Source organism: Paramacrobiotus metropolitanus, unplaced genomic scaffold (assembly GCF_019649055.1).
Source record: "Paramacrobiotus metropolitanus isolate TYO unplaced genomic scaffold, Prichtersi_v1.0 Parri_scaffold0000012, whole genome shotgun sequence".
Classification (NCBI taxonomy): Eukaryota; Metazoa; Tardigrada; class Eutardigrada; order Parachela; family Macrobiotidae; genus Paramacrobiotus; species Paramacrobiotus metropolitanus.
This window is the reverse complement of record NW_026570232.1, coordinates 89,701-112,046: the sequence shown is the minus strand read 5'-3', so window position 1 is coordinate 112,046 and position 22,346 is coordinate 89,701. Positions and strand designations below refer to the sequence as shown.

The 22,346-nt window shown below is 41.8% G+C and overlaps 5 protein-coding genes across 6 annotated transcripts; 1 reads left to right on the top strand and 4 right to left on the bottom strand.

Annotated features, from left to right (window-relative positions):
• Positions 1-1,723: 1,723 nt before the first annotated feature.
• On the bottom strand, positions 1,724-4,609 carry LOC129583925 (AP-2 complex subunit sigma). Its single transcript, XM_055475978.1, has 5 exons — positions 4,432-4,609; positions 4,224-4,357; positions 3,843-3,992; positions 3,559-3,732; positions 1,724-2,569 (listed from the first exon to the last, which is right to left on the bottom strand). Exons 2-5 carry the CDS (start codon positions 4,224-4,226, stop codon positions 2,468-2,470), a joined length of 429 nt encoding a protein of 142 aa, XP_055331953.1. The 5' UTR covers positions 4,227-4,357; positions 4,432-4,609; the 3' UTR covers positions 1,724-2,467.
• A 30-nt stretch (positions 4,610-4,639) lies between these two features.
• LOC129583924 (D-2-hydroxyglutarate dehydrogenase, mitochondrial-like) lies at positions 4,640-7,464 on the top strand. Its single transcript, XM_055475976.1, has 8 exons — positions 4,640-5,190; positions 5,268-5,465; positions 5,766-5,879; positions 6,068-6,147; positions 6,251-6,335; positions 6,532-6,615; positions 6,682-6,968; positions 7,042-7,464. The coding sequence occupies exons 1-8, from the start codon at positions 4,905-4,907 to the stop codon at positions 7,384-7,386; spliced, it is 1,479 nt and encodes a 492-aa protein (XP_055331951.1). The 5' UTR covers positions 4,640-4,904; the 3' UTR covers positions 7,387-7,464.
• Positions 7,465-8,018: 554 nt separating this feature from the next.
• On the bottom strand, positions 8,019-11,105 carry LOC129584075 (chitin deacetylase 1-like). The gene is made up of 10 exons (XM_055476180.1): positions 10,827-11,105; positions 10,616-10,742; positions 10,417-10,546; positions 10,093-10,154; positions 9,803-9,927; positions 9,505-9,701; positions 9,125-9,332; positions 8,790-8,990; positions 8,562-8,593; positions 8,019-8,442 (listed from the first exon to the last, which is right to left on the bottom strand). Exons 1-10 carry the CDS (start codon positions 10,989-10,991, stop codon positions 8,019-8,021), a joined length of 1,671 nt encoding a protein of 556 aa, XP_055332155.1. The 5' UTR covers positions 10,992-11,105.
• Positions 11,106-11,701: 596 nt separating this feature from the next.
• Positions 11,702-15,370, bottom strand: LOC129583831 (proton-coupled amino acid transporter 1-like). Of its 2 annotated transcripts, XM_055475816.1 has the most exons (12): positions 15,214-15,370; positions 14,856-15,143; positions 14,545-14,635; positions 14,383-14,419; positions 14,152-14,203; positions 13,926-14,012; positions 13,736-13,820; positions 13,234-13,498; positions 12,973-13,159; positions 12,462-12,522; positions 12,218-12,329; positions 11,702-12,122 (listed from the first exon to the last, which is right to left on the bottom strand). In XM_055475816.1, the coding sequence occupies exons 2-12, from the start codon at positions 15,065-15,067 to the stop codon at positions 11,812-11,814; spliced, it is 1,500 nt and encodes a 499-aa protein (XP_055331791.1). In that variant the 5' UTR covers positions 15,068-15,143; positions 15,214-15,370; the 3' UTR covers positions 11,702-11,811. The 2 variants fall into 2 exon arrangements, with proteins under 2 accessions (XP_055331791.1, XP_055331792.1); XM_055475817.1 differs by lacking the exon at positions 15,214-15,370 and having other exon boundaries at positions 14,856-15,206.
• A 3,136-nt stretch (positions 15,371-18,506) lies between these two features.
• LOC129584074 (calcyclin-binding protein-like) lies at positions 18,507-19,676 on the bottom strand. The gene is given in 4 exon segments (XM_055476179.1): positions 18,507-18,797; positions 19,078-19,150; positions 19,236-19,432; positions 19,539-19,676. Coding segments are annotated over 4 exon segments (492 nt in total). The 3' UTR covers positions 18,507-18,713.
• Between the last annotated feature and the right edge of the window lie 2,670 nt (positions 19,677-22,346).

Here is a 22,346-nt window from a genome sequence, read left to right as displayed (position 1 = left end):
AAGTGTGAGAACACTTAACATAAGATCTACACTGGAAACCAGTCCTAGTTTCCGGTGTAGTAAGTCCAAGTACCAAATCATTTCCGGAAAATATAGTCCATGTGTTTGGTCGCCGTCTGCGCCGATCTAAGAATGGAGCAGCGATCCTACAAATGCCGAAATACTAGTTGAAAAATAAAATCGCACGAATATGCTTTTTGTAGGGGTGTTTTGTCATGATGCAGACAAATGCCGGCAATCGTAACGGCACAATGGTTATACCAAGGTGCATATTTAATACACCTTGGTTATACTGTATTTTGTCATACAGTACAGTACTTTGATGACTGCTGCACGATGGCAAGGTTTGCTACTTTGCTTTTATGTAGCCATGTGGGTACATAGATTCAATAACAAAGAATAGTTGGTGAAACATTTACTCGCAACTTGCGACCACAGCAAAAACGGTGGGACGAAGATCTTCCTACCAGTTAATTAATTATTTACAGTTTGGTTAGAGTGAAAATCTTTTTGACAACTGAACCTTCCTATGACCATGAAAGAGATCGTGTTTCCATGCAGTGACAGACGGCAGAAATTGTGTAGTATGCGTGCGTGTATATAAGCGCGAAGGAAATGGCCAGAAGGTCACAGATATCCTTTCCATCTATCTTTGGATTATCATTGTCGCTGCTGTGCTGGGGCAGCAATTAATGTTTGGGCGATTTGTCCGTCGATAAGAGTGAGCTTTAAAGTGTTAGCCAGATAGAAACAGTTTAAACGACTGAGACAAGATAGCAGGGGTGCACGCATGATCGAAGATTGATGGAGCTTCCTGTCTTGCACTAATCACGTACTGCACTGACACGCCGGAACCTGTTTGACCGTCTTCCGGCCTCCGTTCACCTAGTACAATGGGCATTATTGCTTCTATCTGGCCATGAGGGGAAATAATTTTGCGGCGAACATCTTTTACATATTTCAAAATCCGCCCATATTCCAATGCCGGTCGATCGTTATTGTGCACGACGGTAAAGCGTATCCTCGTCTTATCGCTCACTGTACAGCTATTGTTTCTTGAAAGCCCTTCCTTAGCGGGCTGTCAATCTCGTCATTTACGCTTCTTATCACTTTTACTTTTGAATAATATCGTTCGACAGTTTTGCAAAAGATTAAAGCCAAGGTAGGAATCATGGTAATTACAGCACAAGTGCTGGTTTGTGCCCGTTTGGCTGAACAGATAAATGACGCGAGAGCCACAATCGGTTCCTTGCGTTTATGCAATCTAAATTGTTCACCAGCTTATCCATTTGACATCCGTAGAGTTCGGCACAGTGCACATGTACAAAGTGCGCATTTGCCAATATTTCCCGTAATAATTACACGAATACATTCGGTCTCGCAGTCGTCTCGTTAGAAAGCATCGAATACACAAGTTTCAGCTTAAATAATATTGTTGTCGTTTAAACAATGTTCATCGGGCACGCCGGGTCGAAAAGAGTACTTACTTCTTCCGGTGTTACAGTTTGAACATGCATTGATCAATCGGTAGAACTATTCACCTTATAGTCTGACCAAAGGACGTCGACGGTGGTAAAGTGATTTTCTTTCGACAACTTTTTTATGACTCGGTTGCTGCAGTGACAACTTTTCTCTACAGTAATAAAATATTGTTGGATTTTTCAGGAACCGAAATCGTTGCAGTATGAACTTAAGAAGTACAGTTGCATAAGTAATGCTCAAGCCGAACCGAAGTTCTTTTTATTGATGATACAAGCGGAAAGCATGTAAAACAAAACAGAACATTTAAATGACAGAGCAAAAAACAAAATAACTGAATCGCAAAGAACTGTACAGAGTGCAAGATCCTAGCTCAGCACCCGCATTCTCGCTCTCCTACTGACACTAACCAACTAAAAGCACCACCGACAGTGACATTTCCCGAAACCCGTTGGGCAGGGACACGGCACCGGGATGGCGCCTTTACACCAACGCTTTGACTACTCCAATGACAAAACTGGCTACACTCACAAACAGACAATCAAACAAACATGCAATCATGAAGTCCGGCAATGATGAAGCCAACGATGGCGGAGGAGGAAGAATAAGACGGTGAAATGAACGATAGATGACCAGATAATCCCGATATGCACGTAGTAATATTCTAGATCCGCGCCAAACGTCCCATCCCCTTCCCACGCAACACTTTACAGTAAGGCAGTATTTGTCGCTAGCAGGTCGTTGGGCTGGTTATCTTGCATAAAATAAATAGCACGTCACAAAACTACTAAACCAAACGCACAACACGAACACAATAATATTGGAGTAAAAATGTCAGATATACCGTACGTGTACAAAAGTTTAGGAACAATCAAAACCAAAAATTCTGCATCATAAAACATTTAACGCTACGAAATTGGATTATCAAATTACGGAATAACCGGAAATAAAATGCTAATTTTTCTGGAGTTCAAGCGGAATCTTGTTTTTATTCCAGCGAACTGAGCATTAACAGCTGCTTGAGAACGCGGTTTTGCGATGTTTCCCTGATTTCCCCGGCGAGAAACATCTCGTCCACAACGGAATACACCTGCAAATTGGACAAACTCATTTACTCCACAATCACAGCCCAACAGCAAAGCTGGGCGAGAATCAAATGTGCCAACAAATTAGTCATTTCGCAGCAAAAACGCAGAGTAAACAGTGTATGGCGTGTTGGTTTCACAAAAACGAATGTCTACGCCGGTTGTCGGCGAACGTAATTGTACTTCTGCGCAGAAAATGAGGTCAGCAGCATCCGTCGTCGCCACGTCAACGACTGTCTGGATCGATACTCCGATCGCGGAAGCCCACGCCAATGTCGTGCATAAATCGAGCAGACTGTACGCGACAGCGACCAGTCAAATACGGAGTTAATTAACACTGCTGTGTGCGCAAAAACCCAGCTCGCCCAACCGGCGGCGGCAGGCCACGATCGTGAGAACTAGCCCCATTAGAGCGCTCTTCAAATGCATTGAAAACCCATGAAACACCCGGAAAAAAGAGGAGCTAATGCATATTTAACAGCTCAAAAGGCATTTAAAGGAAGCAAGGTATAGAATAACGAGCACCTAATTTCATTTTCAGCGTCAATTTCCTGTGGATAGTGCTATTAATTCACTCACTTTTACCATGCATTTTAATTTTTGGTAAATGTTAGAGTCTGGTAAATGGGATTGAAAATTTTTGAAATACACTGATCTCATAAAACGGGGACACAAAGTCTAAGCGAAAAAACCTCTACCTCACATTATGCCTGCTTGTTTGCCTCATTCGACATTAAAGTTTACCATGGTCCATAATATTAAAACAGTTTTTGATTTCGAAAAAGATATCACTTATAATGATTTACATGTTATTTTATAAAGTACTGATAACTGTCCGTACACGTGTAGTAGGTCTCCCTCCAACGTTTAATGAAGTCTTAAATCTCAGTCCATTATTATAATACGTACTGTAGTGATTCGCAAATTTGCAACTCACATGTGAACCGTCATGCAGAAGCACCGTAAAGAACTAAAAGACTAACTTTTGGCTTACCTTGTAGAAATTGAAAACGAGGTCCAGTTCGCAGACATTGTGGAAGTATTCATTGAGTACCTCCACGAAATTATGAATAGCTTCTAAATAAGCTAGGTTGTTGTCTCCGATGTCCACGCATATGCAGAAATACAATCCCGCATAGCGCCGATAAATCACCTTAAAGCTACGGAACTGCAAAGCCCGACATGTTTATCAGTCCCATACTCGTAAGTACTGTCGTACATCGTGCGCAAGGTAAATTTCCATCAGCAGAAAACCAATTCTTACGGTCTTACTCTTACCTCTACGAAATTGGTATGCTTAGCATCCCGAACGGTAACCAGTGCATGGACTTCCTCGATTAACTTCTGCTTTTCATCATCATCGAAATGCATGTACCATTTGGCCAGACGGGTTTTACCAGCCCGATTCTGGATGAGAATGAAGCGGATCTGCAAGAAAACGAGGGAGAAATGCTACAATCCACTGTCTGTCATTAACGTAGATCCCTGGAGCGGAGATCTACTCCATCTCGGTTCGAATGAGATCAATTCATTCACTGCGCACGTAGACTACTGAAGTGGTGCACCACAAGGCTGTTGTGTCAGCGGAAAACTTTTACGCGAACATTATCGCCACGAGCACGCCTTCGTCTGTCCTACATTTCTATTTTTTACGCTTACCATGATTGTGCGCTGAACTGTGCACCATCCAAACAAGGTCGGGGATGCGCCAATAATTTTAAAACGTATTACTCGTCAAAATACAGTCGCAAATGATTCTCCAATGTCACGAGACGATAAGCAGGGAAATCAGACTGTGAGGAAGGAAAAGAAGACGTCAAAGTACTCCCATCTCCCAGCTCGTTAGAGATGTTCGTACGGTACATACGTGAACGGTGGACGGCTTTAGTGCAGAGCAGCGCGTCGCATAGCGCTTTCGGCCCACAACAGAATTCACGGAAGTGCGCACTGTTTTGCTTGAACTGTATAGATGTGTAGCAAAAGGTATCAGCGCAACCCTTAACGAACCCAGTATGCCGAGGGAGTTTGGCAATCAGCTGTTTCCGTTTGTGGGAAAACTGTAAAAAAGCAACCAGATTTAAATAATTATCAAGTACTTACCATTAGCCATTTATTTAGATTATTATTTTATTTTGTTCGTTGGCAGTTTCAACTAATTTGGTGCCATTTGTGGTCAATTTTGTGACAAACCTTTGCGAGGTGGATTAATCGTTGCTGGAAAGTGGTTTCATTATGTTGCAGTAAGGTTTGGTTTTTGCACCAGAATACGTTCGTTCGTTTGAAACTCTCTTAAGTCTTCTTACAACACAGTCTGTATGCGCATTTGATTCGACATCGAAAATGATTCCGAAATCTTTCCTGTCATTGAACGTTATGGTTTCGTATGCCAAGCATTTGCCCCGGACTGCCTGGGCCAATCGTGGATGCAACCCAAAGCACATTCGTTGTGCCTCCACGTTTTCTGTGCCATTCACAGCTGATCGGTATTCCATAAAGCGTGGAAGCTACGAGAAGATCAACGACCAGGACCTTGCAAAATTCCGACAGATTCTGGGCAGTGATAATGTGATAATCAGCGATGATGATCTGGAGCGGTATAACGTAGACTGGTTGAATATATGTCGAGGTCTGTAGCCATTTGAAGATATTGCATTCCGTCCCGTTTTGCATGAGTTGGTGGACTATTATGATGTGCACTTGCAGGACAGAGCAAAGTGGTGCTCCGTCCCAAAGACACGCAACAGGTTTCCGCCATAATGAAACACTGCAACGAGCGCAATTTGGCCGTGTGTCCGCAGGGTGGTAACACGGGCCTCGTGGGCGGAAGCGTTCCCGTGTTTGATGAAGTGGTCATCAGTATGGGACTGATGAACAAAATCATTTCCCTGGACAAAATTTCTGGTATTATGGAATGGGGTTTTTTACGATTTCTTTTGTGCTTTTTACACATTTGCATGGAGAAGCATCAATAAATATTTAGGATTTTGTGATCTCCATCAGTTCGAAATTTAGCGACTTTTGTTTCGTTAGGTAGCCCTGGTAGCGGCAATGTACGTTACACATTTATTAAATGTTTTCGAGTGAACGCCCAAGCTGAAAGTCAGATCATTCCGCTGCTATTGTTGTAAGAGATAATAGTGTTAAATTAATGTGACAATTCTTTGGGCAGGCCAGGGCTTAGAAGTTTGGTTGTTTTTCCAGGCGTAGCAATAGCTCAATCTGGGACCGTACTGGAAACGCTGGAAAATCATGCTATGGAAAATGATCGGATTGTGCCTCTGGATTTGGGAGCTAAAGGATCCTGTCACATAGGAGGTGAATACGTATTTCTTCAATATAATTAGTGATTGCACAAGTGTACTTATTTTCATATGCGCTTCTGTTTGAATCATTGACCGTTATAATCCATAAAAGTACAGTACTGTAGAACATACATTTGGTGGACACTGGACAGTGTACTTGTGCTCATGCTATTAATTGGCGAACATTTGGGTATTCTGTAGGTAATGTAGCCACAAATGCTGGTGGGTTGCGATTTTTACGCTACGGATCGCTGCATGCCAATGTACTTGGACTGGAAGTGGTGGGTTAGTATCATGCAACGTTACAATAATAGTTACGACGATATCCTGTGAGGAAAACTTGCGTTCATGTCAGATCCATCCACACTGGATACTTTTATTCAGGTTTTGGCTGATGGAACATTTCTTCCCTTTGGAACAAACATGCGAAAAGACAATACCGGATACCATCTGCATCATCTGTTCATTGGTAACATGGTGTATAAATATATGAGTGCACTGCATTTGCCACAAGCAACGACACCTGCTTATCGCCGCGTTCTAGTCGTAAAAATGCACGATACTAATTTTTATTTTTACAACAAAGCGCGGCGAGGAACTGATTTATGAATCAGTTCAATTCAGTTGTGTATAGTGTCCGTTTCTAATATCCCTGGATGGTGCAGGTAGCGAAGGAAGTCTGGGAATAATAACCCAAGTTGCCCTCCTCTGTCCTCCTCGACCGACATCAGTCAGTTTATGTTTACTAGGTATGGTGGATTGCATATATTGCTAGTACTGACTGAACACGTTATCACAACCAAAAATTTTTCCAGGATTGAATTCATTTGAGGATGTTCTGCAGTGCTACCAACAAGCCGGCAGCCGCCTAACGGACATCATGTCAGCTTTCGAATTTCTGGACACTCAGTGCTTTGCTGTATCCTGTGAAGAGCATAATGTGCCTGCACCTTTAAAAGAATTTCCTTTTTATGCCATTATTGAAGTTTCGGGATGGCAGCCGGAAGCTGATTCTACTCGATTAAATGAGCTGTTGGAAGATTTGATGGGAAATGGTTTGGTAGCGGATGGCATCGTTACCGACGAACCTTCTCGAATGCAGGTACTGCTAGTGCCAGGTTACCATAAGCTGCAAAAGTTTTTGCATTTGTCAGAGTCGTTAAAAATATTTTCAGACTGTGTGGAAAATTCGCGAAGGCGTCGCAGAGGCTTCCGCTCGCCGTGGATACTGTTACAAATATGATCTATCCATTCCTAAACAGCAGATGTATCAACTTGTGCAAGATATGAAAGAACGTTTGGGGTCTAAAGTGATCTTTTCCGCTGGTTATGGACATTTGGGAGATAACAATCTGCACTTGAACATCATTGCTGCTAATTATACACCGGAAGTTGCAAAAGCGATAGAACCATTTGTATTTGAATGGACCAGGAGAAAAAAGGTTCCATTTCAGCGGAACACGGTCTGGGTTTCAAAAAGAGGAACGCTATCCATTACAGTCAGTCCCCGGCAGCGGTGAGTGTCATGAAAAAGATGAAACTACTTTTCGATCCTAAAGGAATTTTGAATCCCTACAAAGTGTTGCCGGATGATGGTCGTAGCCTTGGACATGAATAACTTTTCTTCCGATAGTCGAAAAGTCAAAAGGAGATATTCCAGATCTATCATTACATGTATACGCTTTAATAAGTATTGGCAGATTGACTGTTAGCGAAAGATATGTGCGTGCCTTCTGTTTAGAACCATATTTTTGTGCATGCGCTTTTTTATTGTTTCACGGATGTATTGCTGTATGCACCTATAACTTTATTTTATGTGAAACTTTCAGATTAAAAAAGTCGTACAGATTTTCTTGTGACGGATACTGTCGTTATAATGTTATCGTAGGTGTTGCAAAAGCGCACTCGGTATGTCACGGATTATGAAATTGAGTAGCCCTCATTTTAACTGTTAGGATGGATTCCGATTTTCCCGCCGGTATAGTTACTATCAGTCACGATAAAAAATAAACTAGTAAAAGTAAAGACAGAACATATTGTACATGGCTATGTTACAATGCAGGTGTACAACACCAGGTGCTAGTTAATTTCGTGTGTACAAAAACAAAAAACTCAGGAAATTATGACGTTGTTTAACCGTATAGTGAAAAATTTACGGCGCTGCGGTGGTTGTAGTGGACTGGGCTGCAGTAGTTTCGACATATTTTTTGGCAGTAGAGTCAACACTGCGTCTGCCGTCGACGTTGTCCTTCCACGGGAACGAAGCCGGACACGCCGCCATGCAGGCGCGGAAGCGTCGACTTCCGCCGTGGACAAATGGAAGGTCACACTCTACCGGTTCACACACGTTCGGAGTGGCTTCTTCATCGCACGCCCAGGCTGTGAACTCCGCCATGAGATCTAACGTGGTCGGCGTTTGCAGCCATTGTACGAGTTGGTGATATGTGACGAAAAAGGTGTCCTGCTCCGGCTTTGTAATGACCGTTTCGATGAACCGCGAAAGGGCATCGAAGTTGTCCTGCATCCAGTTGTGATCGATGAGCAACACCAGCGGTGCGCGATTATCATGATAATGCCTATAAATAAAACATAGAAGTATACAATTAGTTTGCACAGTTTGATGACGATGCAAGAAATTCCATTGGAGATGGCGTATGTGCAACGGATATCAGACGAAAATTGCAGAACGACCTACCGGTAGAATCTCTTCAACAGCCACTGCAAAACCTGTATAACATAGAATAACTCTGAAGATTTTATCATCAAAGCACAGAAAGTATAATACATGTTTAATTTTACAACTATTAGTACATATTATTCTGGTTTATAATTTTTGAGTTGTATTCTCCTTTGTAACCTTCTATATCAGCTCATTAGTGAATTCGCAAATTACGTATCGCGACCTTGGATTTGTGTCACATACTTCGTCCGAAGATTTAAATTCATCATTTCGGCACGATCCAAGCGATGAGCATCCGAATCCTTGAGCGTCCACTAGCTGGTTGATGGGTATTTCCCACAAGTTATACGGCCTTGTCGGGCAGCCGGATTGATGGCACTTGTGCGGCACCGAATAGGCTAATTTATACGGCCAAACAGGTCGCCCGGCTGACGGTACTGTTATCTAAGCACATGCGAAAATAAAATTTTTAATAAAGTAGTTAGTTTACAACCGAAATTATTAAACAAAACAGCAGTGCTTATATAGGTCAGTTCTAATCCTAGCTGAAACAAATTGCTGCCTACTGTAAAATGTACCGAGCTATCCCATTCAAAGCCGAAATCCTGCATAGCCGCAAACTGCGTGTTGCCGCCTAAATGCAGACTGGGTGCCTGTGCTCCGCGTACTTCCGTCAACGGAATATGGGCGAAATTGTTCAGGATTTCTCGCTGGCCTTGCAGTTCCATGCCCCAGTCTTTGTAGCTGGATACAGAGGTCCACCAAAACTGATTTTCTCGATCTCGACTGTAACAGTAGTAATTTCTATTAGTTCACTACCAAAAATTACATCTATCTTGCATAAATTAAAAGGTAGTATTGTATTTCACTCCGTGTTTGACGACCCCTGAACGCTGCGATTAGAGGTTCTGTATACATGTTCGGTTTTTCTTAAATTTGGATATTCGGTTTCACTTGCCTTATGGTGCTGAGTGCGATCTCATGTCCACTGCGGAAGAGCCGTTCGATCTGCGAATAGTCCGAGTATTCGTGCGAGACGAAGAATGTGCCACGCACCGGACATTGGTTCGGATTAAGGCGCGTTGGAAGGAAAAGCGCACGCGTAAGGTCATAGTTCTGAATGTTAACGGCTCCCAAAAATGCCAGCACGATCATCTGTATAAGGCTTAAATGATTATTGTGATGCCAGCGCCTCGTGTTAATTTTTGTTTTGCTTTGGGGTTTCTGCAGTCTACCGATGCCTTTATTTTGACTACCTGTGGAACTTGATTCATCTGAAGATTGTTTGGTATTTGGGTGCCATCTGCGCTACAGAAGCAGCTGGGCAGGACGCAGTTTTCCTTTTTGCACGGCTGGCTGGCAAACTGGTCGGCTTTGACATCTAAATTAAATACAGAAATAAAAGGGCAAGCATAAAAATGGGATGCATCATAGCAAGAACCAACAACATGGCAAAATTACTGAGCAGGCATAGCAAATCGAATGGGAAAAACACATTTAGACTAAATAAATCGTAAATTACTGAAATACGAGTATATATGTTTACCACAGCCGTATTCATCCGTGCCACCTTCTGGACAGTCACGCACAGTATCGCATACTTTTGTTCTGCAATTAACAAAAGCCGGTATAATTTCTGAGCAAGCGAATAGATGTATAACAGAAAATTTGTCAGTATCTCAAATAATGATAAGTTCGGAAAAAATGCACTTAGGTGTTTATCTATACAATTTCATTTAAAGTTCACTTTAGGCTATGGAACCAAAGCACAAAAAAATTTTAATTTGAATTACCAAATTAAAATTTGTAAGAAAACGATTTACAGTATATAAGACTCAATGATGCATTTTATGCTTTAATACCGGCGTACCGTGCGATGCACGTGGAACCGTCCGCACAGCGCACATCATCCAAACTCGTGCACTGCACCAGTTCTGCTGCGGCTGTGGCAGCATGCTCCGGATGCGGAACCGGTGAAGGAGTGGTTTTATTCTGCGGCCCTTCAGAACAAACGATATTACCGTCACAACAATAGCCTTTTAGAAAAAACGCACGCTTTGGCTTCTAACCTAAAGCGGTAACACATTTCGCTTTCCAGGTGCAGACTTGCAGCTCAAAGTCAAAGCGTAATCCCGGTGGACACGAGAAGTGGAAGGTCTTATCGCTGAAGCAGCTGTAGAAAGCTGCACAGTCGCTCTAGCATTATTAGTAAGAATTTCAGCGGGCTCGTCATATAAATCTAGTATGATGGGAAATAGTTTGTTACAACAATTGGTTTACCGGATCGGCGTAGAGACCATTGCTTTGTCCAATACAAAATGTGGCATCGTATGACTGCCTAAAGGTCGTTCCAAATACGAGTACTGGGAAGGACGCGAAACCACAACAGATTATCCTAAACCACTGTACGACATCCAGCGGTACCATTTTAGTTGTGCCGCTCATAAATAAGTAAACTAATTTCAACTAAGCTTATCAATTAAAACTTTGTATGGGTATGTTAATTGTGTAAACTCAAGCACTTCAAACGGTCATAAATTAAATGTAGCACATATGTTACGGCCGCCTACAAAACTGCTATCCATAGACGATTTATCACGAAGGATATTATAGACAGAGGTAGCAGAGGATACACAGAGGTAGCAGTGCCATTTTCATTTATTCGTTGCTCATTAACAAATAAACTAAATAAATATGCAGCGCAGGAAACAATGGTGCGGCTAGCATTGCTCATGTTGTGGAATAACCGGCATTAAGTGGTCAACCTTACAATACCAGAAAAACAGCTGCTTTCAAGCCTGTATCGCGCGTGCTGCTGCATTTATTTTGCATAAGGCCCATGCAGTACGATCGTACTATAAACAAGCAGTGGTCAAGCGCCCCCATCTTACTGGAATTTATTGTGAAGTACATAGATAAAAAAAATTTGTTATACGCATCAGGCATAATAAATTTGCTACAGTACTTATTATTGTTCTTTTACATCGTATATATTACCATGCAGCTTTGCAGCTGTCGCGTACAAATACTGTACAGTAATTTACAACTGTTTAGAATCTCAATGTGCTGCGTATACTACTTTTAAATTTAATTTCGATTAAGGTTTGGGTTTGAATTTCGTAATTACGAGCATTATAATAAATTATTGTGCCCCGTTTAATTATTTTGGCGTACATAAAGGACTAGCCAGGATTGATCACAGTGTTCAAATGAGCATTACCACAAGTAAAAAAATAAAAACATCAAAACAAAGTACGTATTTTTATCACGAAAGATATTGGACATGTACTGCCTCAGTAGGAATTGCGGTAGTAGTCGCGCTATCTCTAGCATCTTTCTCGAATGACAAAACGATTTCTAAAATGGCTACATAGGTCCCAGTAACAAAACCAAGAATTCCAAATATAAATATGGCGGCGTTCTTTATCAACTTCCAGTGCAGCTTGCCTTGATTCTGCCAACCGTAGGTGACAGTTTCTAAGACCGGTGGAAATATAAGTGCAAGGGAACTACTTCCCACTGCTCCCACAAGGGAGATGAATAATCCCAGTTTAGGAATAGCAACGGCAAGAAGAACTAAAATTAATAAGAGTCAGCTTGCACATGATGAAATTTTAAGTACATAAGTACGAGTATATATACGGTCACAATAGTGTCCGTGAAAAACTTACACGTAAATATCACAATGCCGGTGCGAAATAAATATTCACCGATCTTCACTTGGAGAGGCGTCCTCAGACGCTTCTTCACTGTTGGCCACAAAATTTCAAAAGGGACGTAGAACTGCAAAACAAATATGAAAATAAAGCATAATATAGATATGTAGTACTGCAGACACACAAATACAATAGCGCTTGACAGCAAGAAAGTATCAATCTCCAGCAAAGCATTTTAACGAGTGGTTTACAAAGTTACCTGAAGGGAATAGGAATAAAAAACGACGAGACCGACCAGAAGGATAACCACAATATATATCCTAAAAATAGCATTAACATTACCGTATATCAGAGTATCAAGTCATGATGAATTAACGATGTTACTGATGTGCGATCTAAAGCTATAAATCAGATCGAAAGGTGGGTGTGCAATTATAGTCCGCACATTGTGTATTTAGATCTGATATCGAAACATTGTCCAGTGCAGAGGTATGACGATTTACGTATACCAGACTCTGGTGCAAACTTATCGCGCGGCTACAGTATAGTCCGCAGTCTGTGTATTTTCGATACGAAAAATTGTCCAGTAGCGATATATTTTCCGGTACACATTCGAAGTTGCATGTTATTGCTTCAATAAACATCCGTAAGTATATGGCAAAAAATAAGTAAGTACATGGCAAAAATAATAATAATTATATGGCAATGGTGTACGTAGCAGTAATCCGAAATAGTAACTGGATCTTGTAGTAATTTTGTCTAATACTCACCCTTTATGGGGTAAATTTAGAGTAATGGTGTCTTCTATTTCGGTACCAAATGCAAGGTAGCCAAAAAAGCCAGCAGCGGTGTACAGTGCAGTGATAATCACCATCCCGACATTAAGAATTCCTGTCCATCCTCCAAAATCCTGTGGATTTTTCATTCGATTTTCGATTGGCAGGACAATTCCAATCCCTGAGTTATGACATGTTATGTTATAATTACGAGTCACTTGAACAGTCACTGTTAACAAATAACCAATACCATACCTTCAAAAGCGTATATTGCAGTCCCAAAAAACAGCGGCAATTTCGACCATCCGGCAAATTGTGGTACCGAGTCAACTGATTTTAAATGGCCAAAAACGTAAACAAAAATTATCACCAGACAGGTGCATAAGATGAGATTGGCTGCCAAGGAAAAGGGCGCTAGAATCTTTAGGCTCCGAATGTAACAAAGCAGAATCAAGAAGGGAAGTACCATAGCTGTGTACGCCTGTATCGGCAGCTCAACGTCCGTATAGTAGCGAATTACCTGGAATGCATAAAGTTTGACGGGTTACCTACGTAGTTTCTATTGCATTCAAATTGGTTTAACGCATGCGTACACCTCTAATTAAATCCAATAGAATAAACAGCATAATGTGTGCAATTATATAAGGTGATTCAACAATTTGTTATCTACTCTAATTATGCAAATGTATATAAGATAATTGTTTACGTAATCATATTGCACATATAAATATTTATATGTGAAACTAAAAATACATACATCTTGTAGCGTCGTGGCGACGTAAACGATGTAAACGCAGCAGAATCCAAACTGCGATACAATTATAAACAGATCCACAACTTTTCTGAAACGAAGAGATTTCTTGCACTCCCGGCTAATATCAAGTTTTGGCTTCGTATTCTTCTTATTGTTAGTCAGCCGACAAGCAACTGGAATTCGAAATACCTACTTGGAGAGATTTGCGTATTTACTGTATGAGCTTTGTCTGAATGCCGCCTGAACAACTTCCCCGTAATCCAAAGCGTTTTTTCCTTCTCTGAAGAAATAAAACACAGATGCAATGGCGCTGACTGCAGCTGCAAAAAGCAGTATAATTTACAACAAAGTCGCTATCACATGCAATGTATCTTTAACAATTCGATTTAAACAGTGACAATTAATATCTTATCACTCACATTTTGCAGAGATGGTGGGCACAGTTCACAAGAATGTGCATACAATGAATACCTGGGAAACCCCATAAAAATTGTAGAACATATCACATATGCATCAAAATCACTAATAATATATTTCCAATTCAACCGCAATGTACGGTATATGTGAATAAAAATTACTACTCGTACTTTGTGTAGCGAGCACTCAAAAAGGAAACAAAAGATTCGTTGTCTGTTCGTATAAACACTTACAAATAAATCCCATCACAACAATGGCAATCGTTCCCGTCTGGAATCCAAACATAAAAAAATCATTAAAGGCAACATAAAACATAAAACATAAAAAATCGTTACAACTGTACAAACTGGCAAAGCGGGTAGATTCTTTTTCTCGCCACCTTATACAACACATACCGCCAAGCCTGCGTTGTTTACTGCGCTTGCCATGGCAAATATGCCGGTCCCGATGTTTCCTTTGAGCAAGTGCATGAGGGTTTGCAGATTTCTACAAGTTGTAAACATGGAAGGACATCACGATTGCCAGTGGTAAAAAAACACTACGAGTATGAATTGTAAGTTCTTAGTAAGTGTCGACGAAGAAAAAGATCTGTAGCAGCTGATAATTCAAATTAATTTATAAAACGATTTAGCCTATGAAATTTTAAAGTCTTTGGGGATTTAAGGAATGGATTATCCTGCTACGGACATGCAAACCGCGTACTTACGTCGTTGTGGTTTGAGCATTTCTCCTATCTTCACCGAGGTCAGCGTGCGCAAACGGATCCAATTCCCGCTCACTTTCCACATCTTTTCTTTCGTAGCTTTCCCTGGCCGCATCCTCACCATGTCCAACAGTGTTTACTGACACCGCAAAATCACTGTCGACACTGTTTATCACCGATGTAGGCGCGTGTGATACTCCGTCCGGGGAAGACATTTTGGCATAGAATTACGCAGCTGCATCCGGTTGGAATCCCAGACACGGTAGAATACGGCACAACACCGGTTGGACACTAAATAATAAATAAACATGTTTGTCCTCTTATCCGATTGTGTCGAAGAGGGTATTTTTGAAACTGATACCAAATGTTTCGAAAGCTGCCTGGCACTGTTCTGACGGAGTACCGCAACGAGTACCGCAATCGGAGACGGAAACAGTTGCTATGCCGAATGCGGATGGCAAAACACTGCGGTAACATATGACTCGGATTGTTTGTACGGGCTGCTGCATTTGACTAATCTGGGTTTGTAAGGAAATCGCCATACTTGGTCCATTTCCTGCTATCTGACTCAGCGTAACAATATTATCGGACGAACCTTTCAGGAATGTCGCTGCTTATGAATAACGTGGTAGACATGCTTTCAGATTGCGGGTTCGGTTCAAATGGGCAACTTGTTTATCAACCGCGGTAAATTACACCATGTCGATAGAAAAGAACGAAAATGCCGATACAGTTTTGTGCCTAACAAAACGTTTCTTGGTAATCTTTCTCAAATGACAAGTGGTTACAATTCGATTTTTCTGTAATATTAATTTTAAAACCGCATATGTGACCTTATCCTGCTTGCGTACCTATCTTATTTTCGGGTGCTGCGCCATGACCGGAAGTCCAATCGATCCGATTAGCTTCAAGCTGTTGTTTTAAAGAAAATAACGTTGTAAGGCCATACAAAATGTACTACGTCTGTCGTCTTAAATTATTCATATCTCAGAAGTATATAATTTGAAAAATAGTATGTACAGTACCTCATATAATTATATATTTTTGTGCGAGACTGACTACAGCGACCGAAATAAGAATAGTTATTGGTGTTGCAAGCAATTTTATCCAGTTGCTGGTTAGAACATTTCCGATTTTCTGTCCAAATTTAGTGTTTTACTGTGCACCCTGGTTTCACCCCGCATATTTGTATTGTGATCGTCCTTTCCCTATATATTTATATTATATAATCTCTATACTTAATTCTTTAAAATTAATAAAAAATAAGATTCATGTTGCAAAGTAGAGGAGAGCAAGCGGTCTTTTACCTTATTGATGCTTCGGTTGCGCGAGTTTTGCTACAAAACTTTAAAAGAATAGGTTATGTGCCTTTTCCCTAATTTGTAATAGGGTTTTTTGCCGCGTAACAGCAAGCGGAACTCAATAAAGGTTGATAGATATACATAATTATGTTTTCATAACATGCGTTCATGTAGCATGTAGTACAATATGGACTACAGACACAGTAGTAGTACTCGTATTCATATAACCAGTACCGCATTCCTGGCCGTTTGCTTTGTGACTGCCGCTCAATTGGGGAGACCGACAGTGTTGTTCACTTTTCCGTCAAAGCCAACCGAACCGACCCTGAAAAACCATGCAACTGAAAGTTCCGAAGGTTTGTTGGCTTCATTTCTGTTTTCCTGCAATCTGTGCACTTTTCATTAATTATTACTTTAGTTTCTGGTGTAGAAGATTAGCGTATGATTCGCGGTTTGACGTAGATTACAAAATCGGCACTGAAAATTGTGTTTGCTTCTTATTCGATTTATGACATTTGTCTCCTGAGCCGTCATGGAGCAAGTGCAGGTTTTCAAGGAAATTCTGAACCAGATAGGAAGCGGCCAGGGAACGTTTCGTGAGTCCGGCGAACAGGGCCGTGCATTGATGGATGTAGTCCGCCAGCTGCCGAGCAGCGATGTTAAAGGTGAATGCCTGAAATCCTTCCTGGACGTGATTCTGCGCGAATCCTTCAACATCGTCTCGGCACGGCAGTACCTGAACGAATTTGTAACGGGAGTGAATGATCTCGACGCGGAGATGCAAAAGATGGTCATCAGTTATGCCTTGGACAAAATGCAGTCGCGCTCCATCTCTTTCGAGGAGCAGATGTATCCGCTGCGACTGCGCTTGGCCGCCGAGTTGGAGCGCGAACAGAACTGGTTGCAGGCGGCCCCGTGTGCTGTCACAGATCCCGCTGGAGAGTGGACAGAAGCAGTATACCAAGGAGAATAAGATGGATTTGTATTTACGTCGGGCGCCTGTTCCTGGAGGCTGAGGAGTTCACGGAAGCGGAGAACTACATCCACCGTTTGGGCCTGTCATTGATAGCGCCGCTTCCGAAGAGATCCGCAGTTCGCTTCAGCACTTGAAACACAAGCACCTCGTCGAAGTTACAGGTATGACGCAATTCATGCAACTGTTTAATTTTTACTGTTTTCAGGCTTTGGTCTATTATTATTTTTTTTATAGAGCTCGATGGATCGTCTAATTGTTTCGTTAGGAAGCCCTGTGATTTAACGGAGCAGTTTGCGAAGGTGATGGATTTGATCCGCGGACTGCCCGATAACCATGCCAAAGAGGAATGCCTGAGCATTTCTTAAACACAATCCTCCGGGAATCATTCAATGTTATCTCAGCGGCAGTATCTCGAAGAATTCGCGACTTCCGTGTATGATTTGGATGCGGAAACACGAAAATCAGTGCTTAAATATGCGCTTAGTAAAAGCACGAGTGCATTCAAGGAACAAATGTTCAAACTACAACTACTTCTGGCCGATGTATTGGAAGACGAACAGAATTGGCGTGAGGCGGCTTATGTGCTGGTGCTGACTGAATTCCCAGAACAGCCCGTTTTAGAACGTATCAAACTGTATCGTCGAAAGGTCCGCCTCCTTCTTGCAGGTGGAGATTTCGGTCTAGCAGAAAGTTGCAATGCAACATTGGGATTGTTGCTTCAAGGTGACCCCACCATTCCCGAGGAATTTCGGGCGTTTCATGCAACCTCTTTTGCGAGCATACAGAATTTCAAACGTCAAAACAATAACTGAAGTTCTGGCGAGCTATGGAGAAACCAGATGCAGATTTCTTCAAGTATTGCAGGTCAATGCAGGATATGGATTAAGAAACTATTCCTGCTGGAAAATAACGACGGAAGTACCTTGTGGAAATGCGCCTTCTAGTAGTTTATTTTTTTTTCTCTTGTAGATAGAAATGAGTACGTTCAACTAGATGGTTCACTGTTTTTTTTTGCTACATAACGCTCAACGGCACTAACCGTAAGTAGGAAATTAGGAATGATTACAGTAGTGACCATAACTCTGAATAGAAATTGTTGCGGTTCAATGATGCATTGGGTTAATCAATTGTTTTTCCTGTTGATTATCAACTGTTCTGTTGATCTGATTCCCGTTTCCATTGCTCATGGGATTATCTGTCAAATTCTATAGAAATACTCCGCTTTTTAGTTTTCTGTTTTCGATGCTCTCGCTGAATCTTCGAATCGAAGATGCCGTGCGCATCGAATTTATAGCACTGTTTGGCAAAAGTGTAGGGAAAACCCCGTGTAGTCCTTTTTTTTTTTGCAATCGTATTGTTAGTACGAGTATGGTTTTAATAAATCTTCGTCTCCCAAAATTTTAGAAAATCTGAAACCGCAGCCAGACATATAGAAAGTTCATTCATAAACATCGAGCAGAAGAGATGTTCGACACAAGTAGTCTAAACTGGAACAAAAGGCGAATACGGACAAATTAAATTTCCGAAACCAAATCATCATGAAAAGAAGGAAAAATCGCCATCACATTCCGAACGACTCCGGTTTCATTCCTTATTCTGCTTTTGAGACGCTTCAAACCATGCTTTGCTGATGGTCCGTTTCATATCATCATCTCCTTCCTCGTACATCTGCAAACAAAAATCGGCAAGATCAGACAATATATCACATATTTTGCAGAGTTTTTTTTTGAGACCTCAGTGTAGACTCTGATGATTTATCAATATTTTGAAGGTTATTATACAAAGTAAATGAAATGACAGAATTAAGAAAATCAGGGCAATGTAAGCATTTTCGTATTTAACGAGCACCGCTTTTCAGTACCATTAACACGTTAAACCCAATCGCAATGGGTTATAATTTATATCACTCATGCGGACACATTTTGATACAAAATTACACGTAACACACCTTTTTCATCATAGTCATCATGCTAGCGGAAGGATCCGATTTGGCATCCGAATCCATGTCAAATTTTTCTTGTCTACAATCAACAACGAACAACCTGAGTAAAGGACTGTCAGCATATAAACACCGGAACATTTTGGCGATTAATATCTCTATCGTACGCCTTTTTGTCTTTCCGCTGCTTCTCCGCCGCGGTAACGCATTCCCATGTTTTGGATTCTTTTTTCCGCAGATTCAGCACCACAGAATCGCCGCGCAGTTTGTGAGTAGATTCCTCGGGGATAATTGCGTAGGCCAAGTTGGCTAAATCGAAATAATAATCGCGCCCGTTCAGACCCTTCACTTCCATGTGAGCGCCCTAAAACCAGCAAGTTTAAGTAGAGTGAAAACTGAGTTTCCTGTTCAGGAAAAAAGTTTCTGGAAGCGCGTAAAATGAACAATGTCATGAATAGCAGCGGTTGTACCAACCGTTCTGAGAAAGATTATGTGACATTTTCGGCCTGAATCCCTTTAATATCCTTCAGTTTATCGCTGATGTACAAAGTAAAGAACTTGTCGGACTGATCCCATCCTAAGCAAACATAAACAACAACTTGGCCCATAATTCGTATAAATTTAGTAACTGCAAAGGGACCACGCTTAACGCAGGAAAGCCACAGACGATCAATTTTCGAGATTTCAAAATCTGCATTATGGTTGGCCTTTGATAACTAAAGCTTCACAATTTCTGTAATACTGCTAATAGCGGAATAGCGACAGCGGCACAGATTCATTTTGACGCACCGTACAAGCTGATTTTTGGTCCGACTGAGTGCTGGCGCGGCAGAGGCCCTTTTTCGGTTCCTGCCCCGCACGACGATTAATGTCGCTCTCCAGCTTGCTGATTTCCGCAGTGAGAAGGTTTTTCACAAAGGTCGCGAGGCCTTCTCACAGAACTGCTTCAACTCGTCCAGATCCAAGCGCGACTGGCCAAAAAACGCAAACGCACACTAAAACTGTTCGCAAGCAGTTCGTGATCATCCAATCTTACCTCTGCTACAGGACCCATTTCCCAAAATATGTTACTGACTTTACTCAAAAAAAAAGACTTCTCGTGGCGCTTACAAAATTCTTTAGTCTAATCCTCAAATGCAGAGAGCAACTTCAAAAGAGACAGTGACAAAGACTTCCCACTGTTCAGAATAAATTATTTCATTTTGAGACGGCAGTATAAATCGTCATGAAAAGAAATGTGCACAAAAGTTGACGAAGGAACGGAAGGATGCAGCAAACCACCTGCAGTCTGCCAGCTTTGGTCATAGTGTACTCTGACCTCTGTACACTACAATAAATTTGTAATTATTTTATTTGCAAACATGCTGAATTTAACAGCCGGCTAGCTGTAAATCAGATTACGATGTTTCAATGACGACTGAAAAGAAACTCTCGAACCGTGGGGAAAGTCGGCCATCGCTCTAATTAAAGAAATTGGGAAACGACTCCAGCTCCAAACAGGTGAACCTCGTTCCCATGAGTTCCTGCGCCAGCGAATATCGTTGAAATTCAGCGAGGCAACGCCACTTGTGTACTTGGAACAATGGAAGAGCGGCAGCACTAAATGAGATTCTGTTGCTGTGAATCCGTGACTAACTATTTTCGATATGTAATGTACCCGTATTTATGAAATAAAACATCCCACTGAAAAGAAAAATATGAATCCCGAACAAGAGGACCATTTTGTTCAACAACCCGCAAAAATTACAGAATCTACATATTTTTGCTCTAACAAACAAACACTGGCCATCTGACTAGCTAGGAACGGATTAACAAATATTCCATATTCTGACTGATCAGAGCAGTGCATAAATCATTATAACTGTACTAATTTTAAAATAACTAAAGACCGGCTAGACTGCCGTTTTCGGTGAACAAAGAGGCCGCGTTGAGCCATATATACTACGACACGTACGAGTAGCCCATTTCTGAGCGGTCCCCACGTCACTTTGACGTGAATTAAAGACCTGACACAGTGAAGTGGGTGCGTTATCCACTAGTCCGACCACGTCCAGTCGGATAGAGCGACTCTGTCTCAAACTGTTACGGAAGATGGTAGAAGATTACGTTGATCTGGTATGCTGTAGGAAAGGAAAAGAAGAAGAGGTCCGGGTCCTGCAAACACGAGAAATACACGACGGAGAAGTATACGTTACCTGTCCGACGCTAGATGTTAGCAGAAGCGATAAGAGATATCCATCAACCTGGCGCTACAGGGCATGAAGATCGAAGAGACCGAAAGGTCACAGGATGCAAGTGGGATCAAGTGGGTAGCCTGTTACGTCACGAGAATATCCGAAGATGATAATGCACGTCGACGAAGTAGAGGAATGACCCCTGACAATAGGTGAAAGGTCACCCAGAGGTCAGTTTGAACAGCCTCACTTGGAAAGAGAAGACCAGAGCAAAAGCCTGAAGTTAATCAGATCGAGTAACAAGACTCTACTTTGTTGGGATTACAACTCTTGACATTTGTGTGGGCGACGAGCGCCTTATATAGCCCTGGGCACCGCAAGTGCTGGCTCTTCGTACGCGCAGGTACGGGTCTGAGAACAATAGGGATTTAGAATCTAACCAATAAGAGACATCTAAGGACACGTGGACTAATCACACCGCTGCATCACTACACGTGGACAAATGAGAACATGAGGTCAACTAATACACTAGAACAATAGGTTGAGCTACGTCATCGAAGCGCGGTCACGTCGAAGTGGCAAGTCGCGGTCAAAGTTCTCTGCTGGGGATTTCTGAGAAGTCGAAGTAGAGACTCGGGGTCAGGACTCGCGTAGAAGATGTAGTAAAGCCTAAGCCTTAGTTGTAGGGGTAGAAGTAGTAAAGTAGTACCGATGTGTACTAAGGGACGCCAGTACACGTCACCCCGCAAACGAGATTTCTGGATCGTAGTGGAACAAAAGTGAAGCTCTGCGGAACGACGTGGAACGAAGAGGAAGGAACATAGGGACATAGGAAAAAGTAACATCTGCTCCATCCGCATAGTGCGTGCAATATCTAGCACTATCGCCAAATTCCATCCCGACTATCCGGTGCCATCAAAAGTAAGTAACATCGCACGGTCCGGTAAGTTGTTAGTAAGTTAAAAGGTCATCGGATCCTGGAGCGTAACTGGCAATCCGGAAGTCCAAGGAAGTGGAAAGGCGGAGAGCAGAACGTCCATGAGATCCAAACGTATAAACGACAAAAGTTCTTGTTCTAAGCATTAAGTGCTGTAAATTGATCAT

Coding starts and splice junctions, on each gene's coding strand:
- LOC129583925 (XM_055475978.1), bottom strand. Junction 3,733..3,842: donor AGCATACCAATTTCGTAGAG/GTAAGAGTAAGA, acceptor CGGGCTTTGCAG/TTCCGTAGCTTTAAGGTGAT. Junction 2,570..3,558: donor TCGTTTTCAATTTCTACAAG/GTAAGCCAAAAG, acceptor TCCAATTTGCAG/GTGTATTCCGTTGTGGACGA.
- LOC129583924 (XM_055475976.1), top strand. CDS start 4,905: ATGATTCCGAAATCTTTCCTGTCATTGAACGTTATGGTTTCGTATGCC. Junction 5,191..5,267: donor CTGGTTGAATATATGTCGAG/GTCTGTAGCCAT, acceptor GTGCACTTGCAG/GACAGAGCAAAGTGGTGCTC. Junction 5,466..5,765: donor TTCCCTGGACAAAATTTCTG/GTATTATGGAAT, acceptor TTGTTTTTCCAG/GCGTAGCAATAGCTCAATCT.
- LOC129584075 (XM_055476180.1), bottom strand. CDS start 10,991: ATGAGCGGCACAACTAAAATGGTACCGCTGGATGTCGTACAGTGGTTT. Junction 10,547..10,615: donor GAAATGTGTTACCGCTTTAG/GTTAGAAGCCAA, acceptor TTTGTTCTGAAG/GGCCGCAGAATAAAACCACT. Junction 10,155..10,416: donor GGTTCCACGTGCATCGCACG/GTACGCCGGTAT, acceptor TGTTAATTGCAG/AACAAAAGTATGCGATACTG.
- LOC129583831 (XM_055475816.1), bottom strand. CDS start 15,067: ATGTCTTCCCCGGACGGAGTATCACACGCGCCTACATCGGTGATAAAC. Junction 14,013..14,151: donor GCCCACCATCTCTGCAAAAT/GTGAGTGATAAG, acceptor TTATTTCTTCAG/AGAAGGAAAAAACGCTTTGG. Junction 13,160..13,233: donor TGCAATATACGCTTTTGAAG/GTATGGTATTGG, acceptor GTCATAACTCAG/GGATTGGAATTGTCCTGCCA.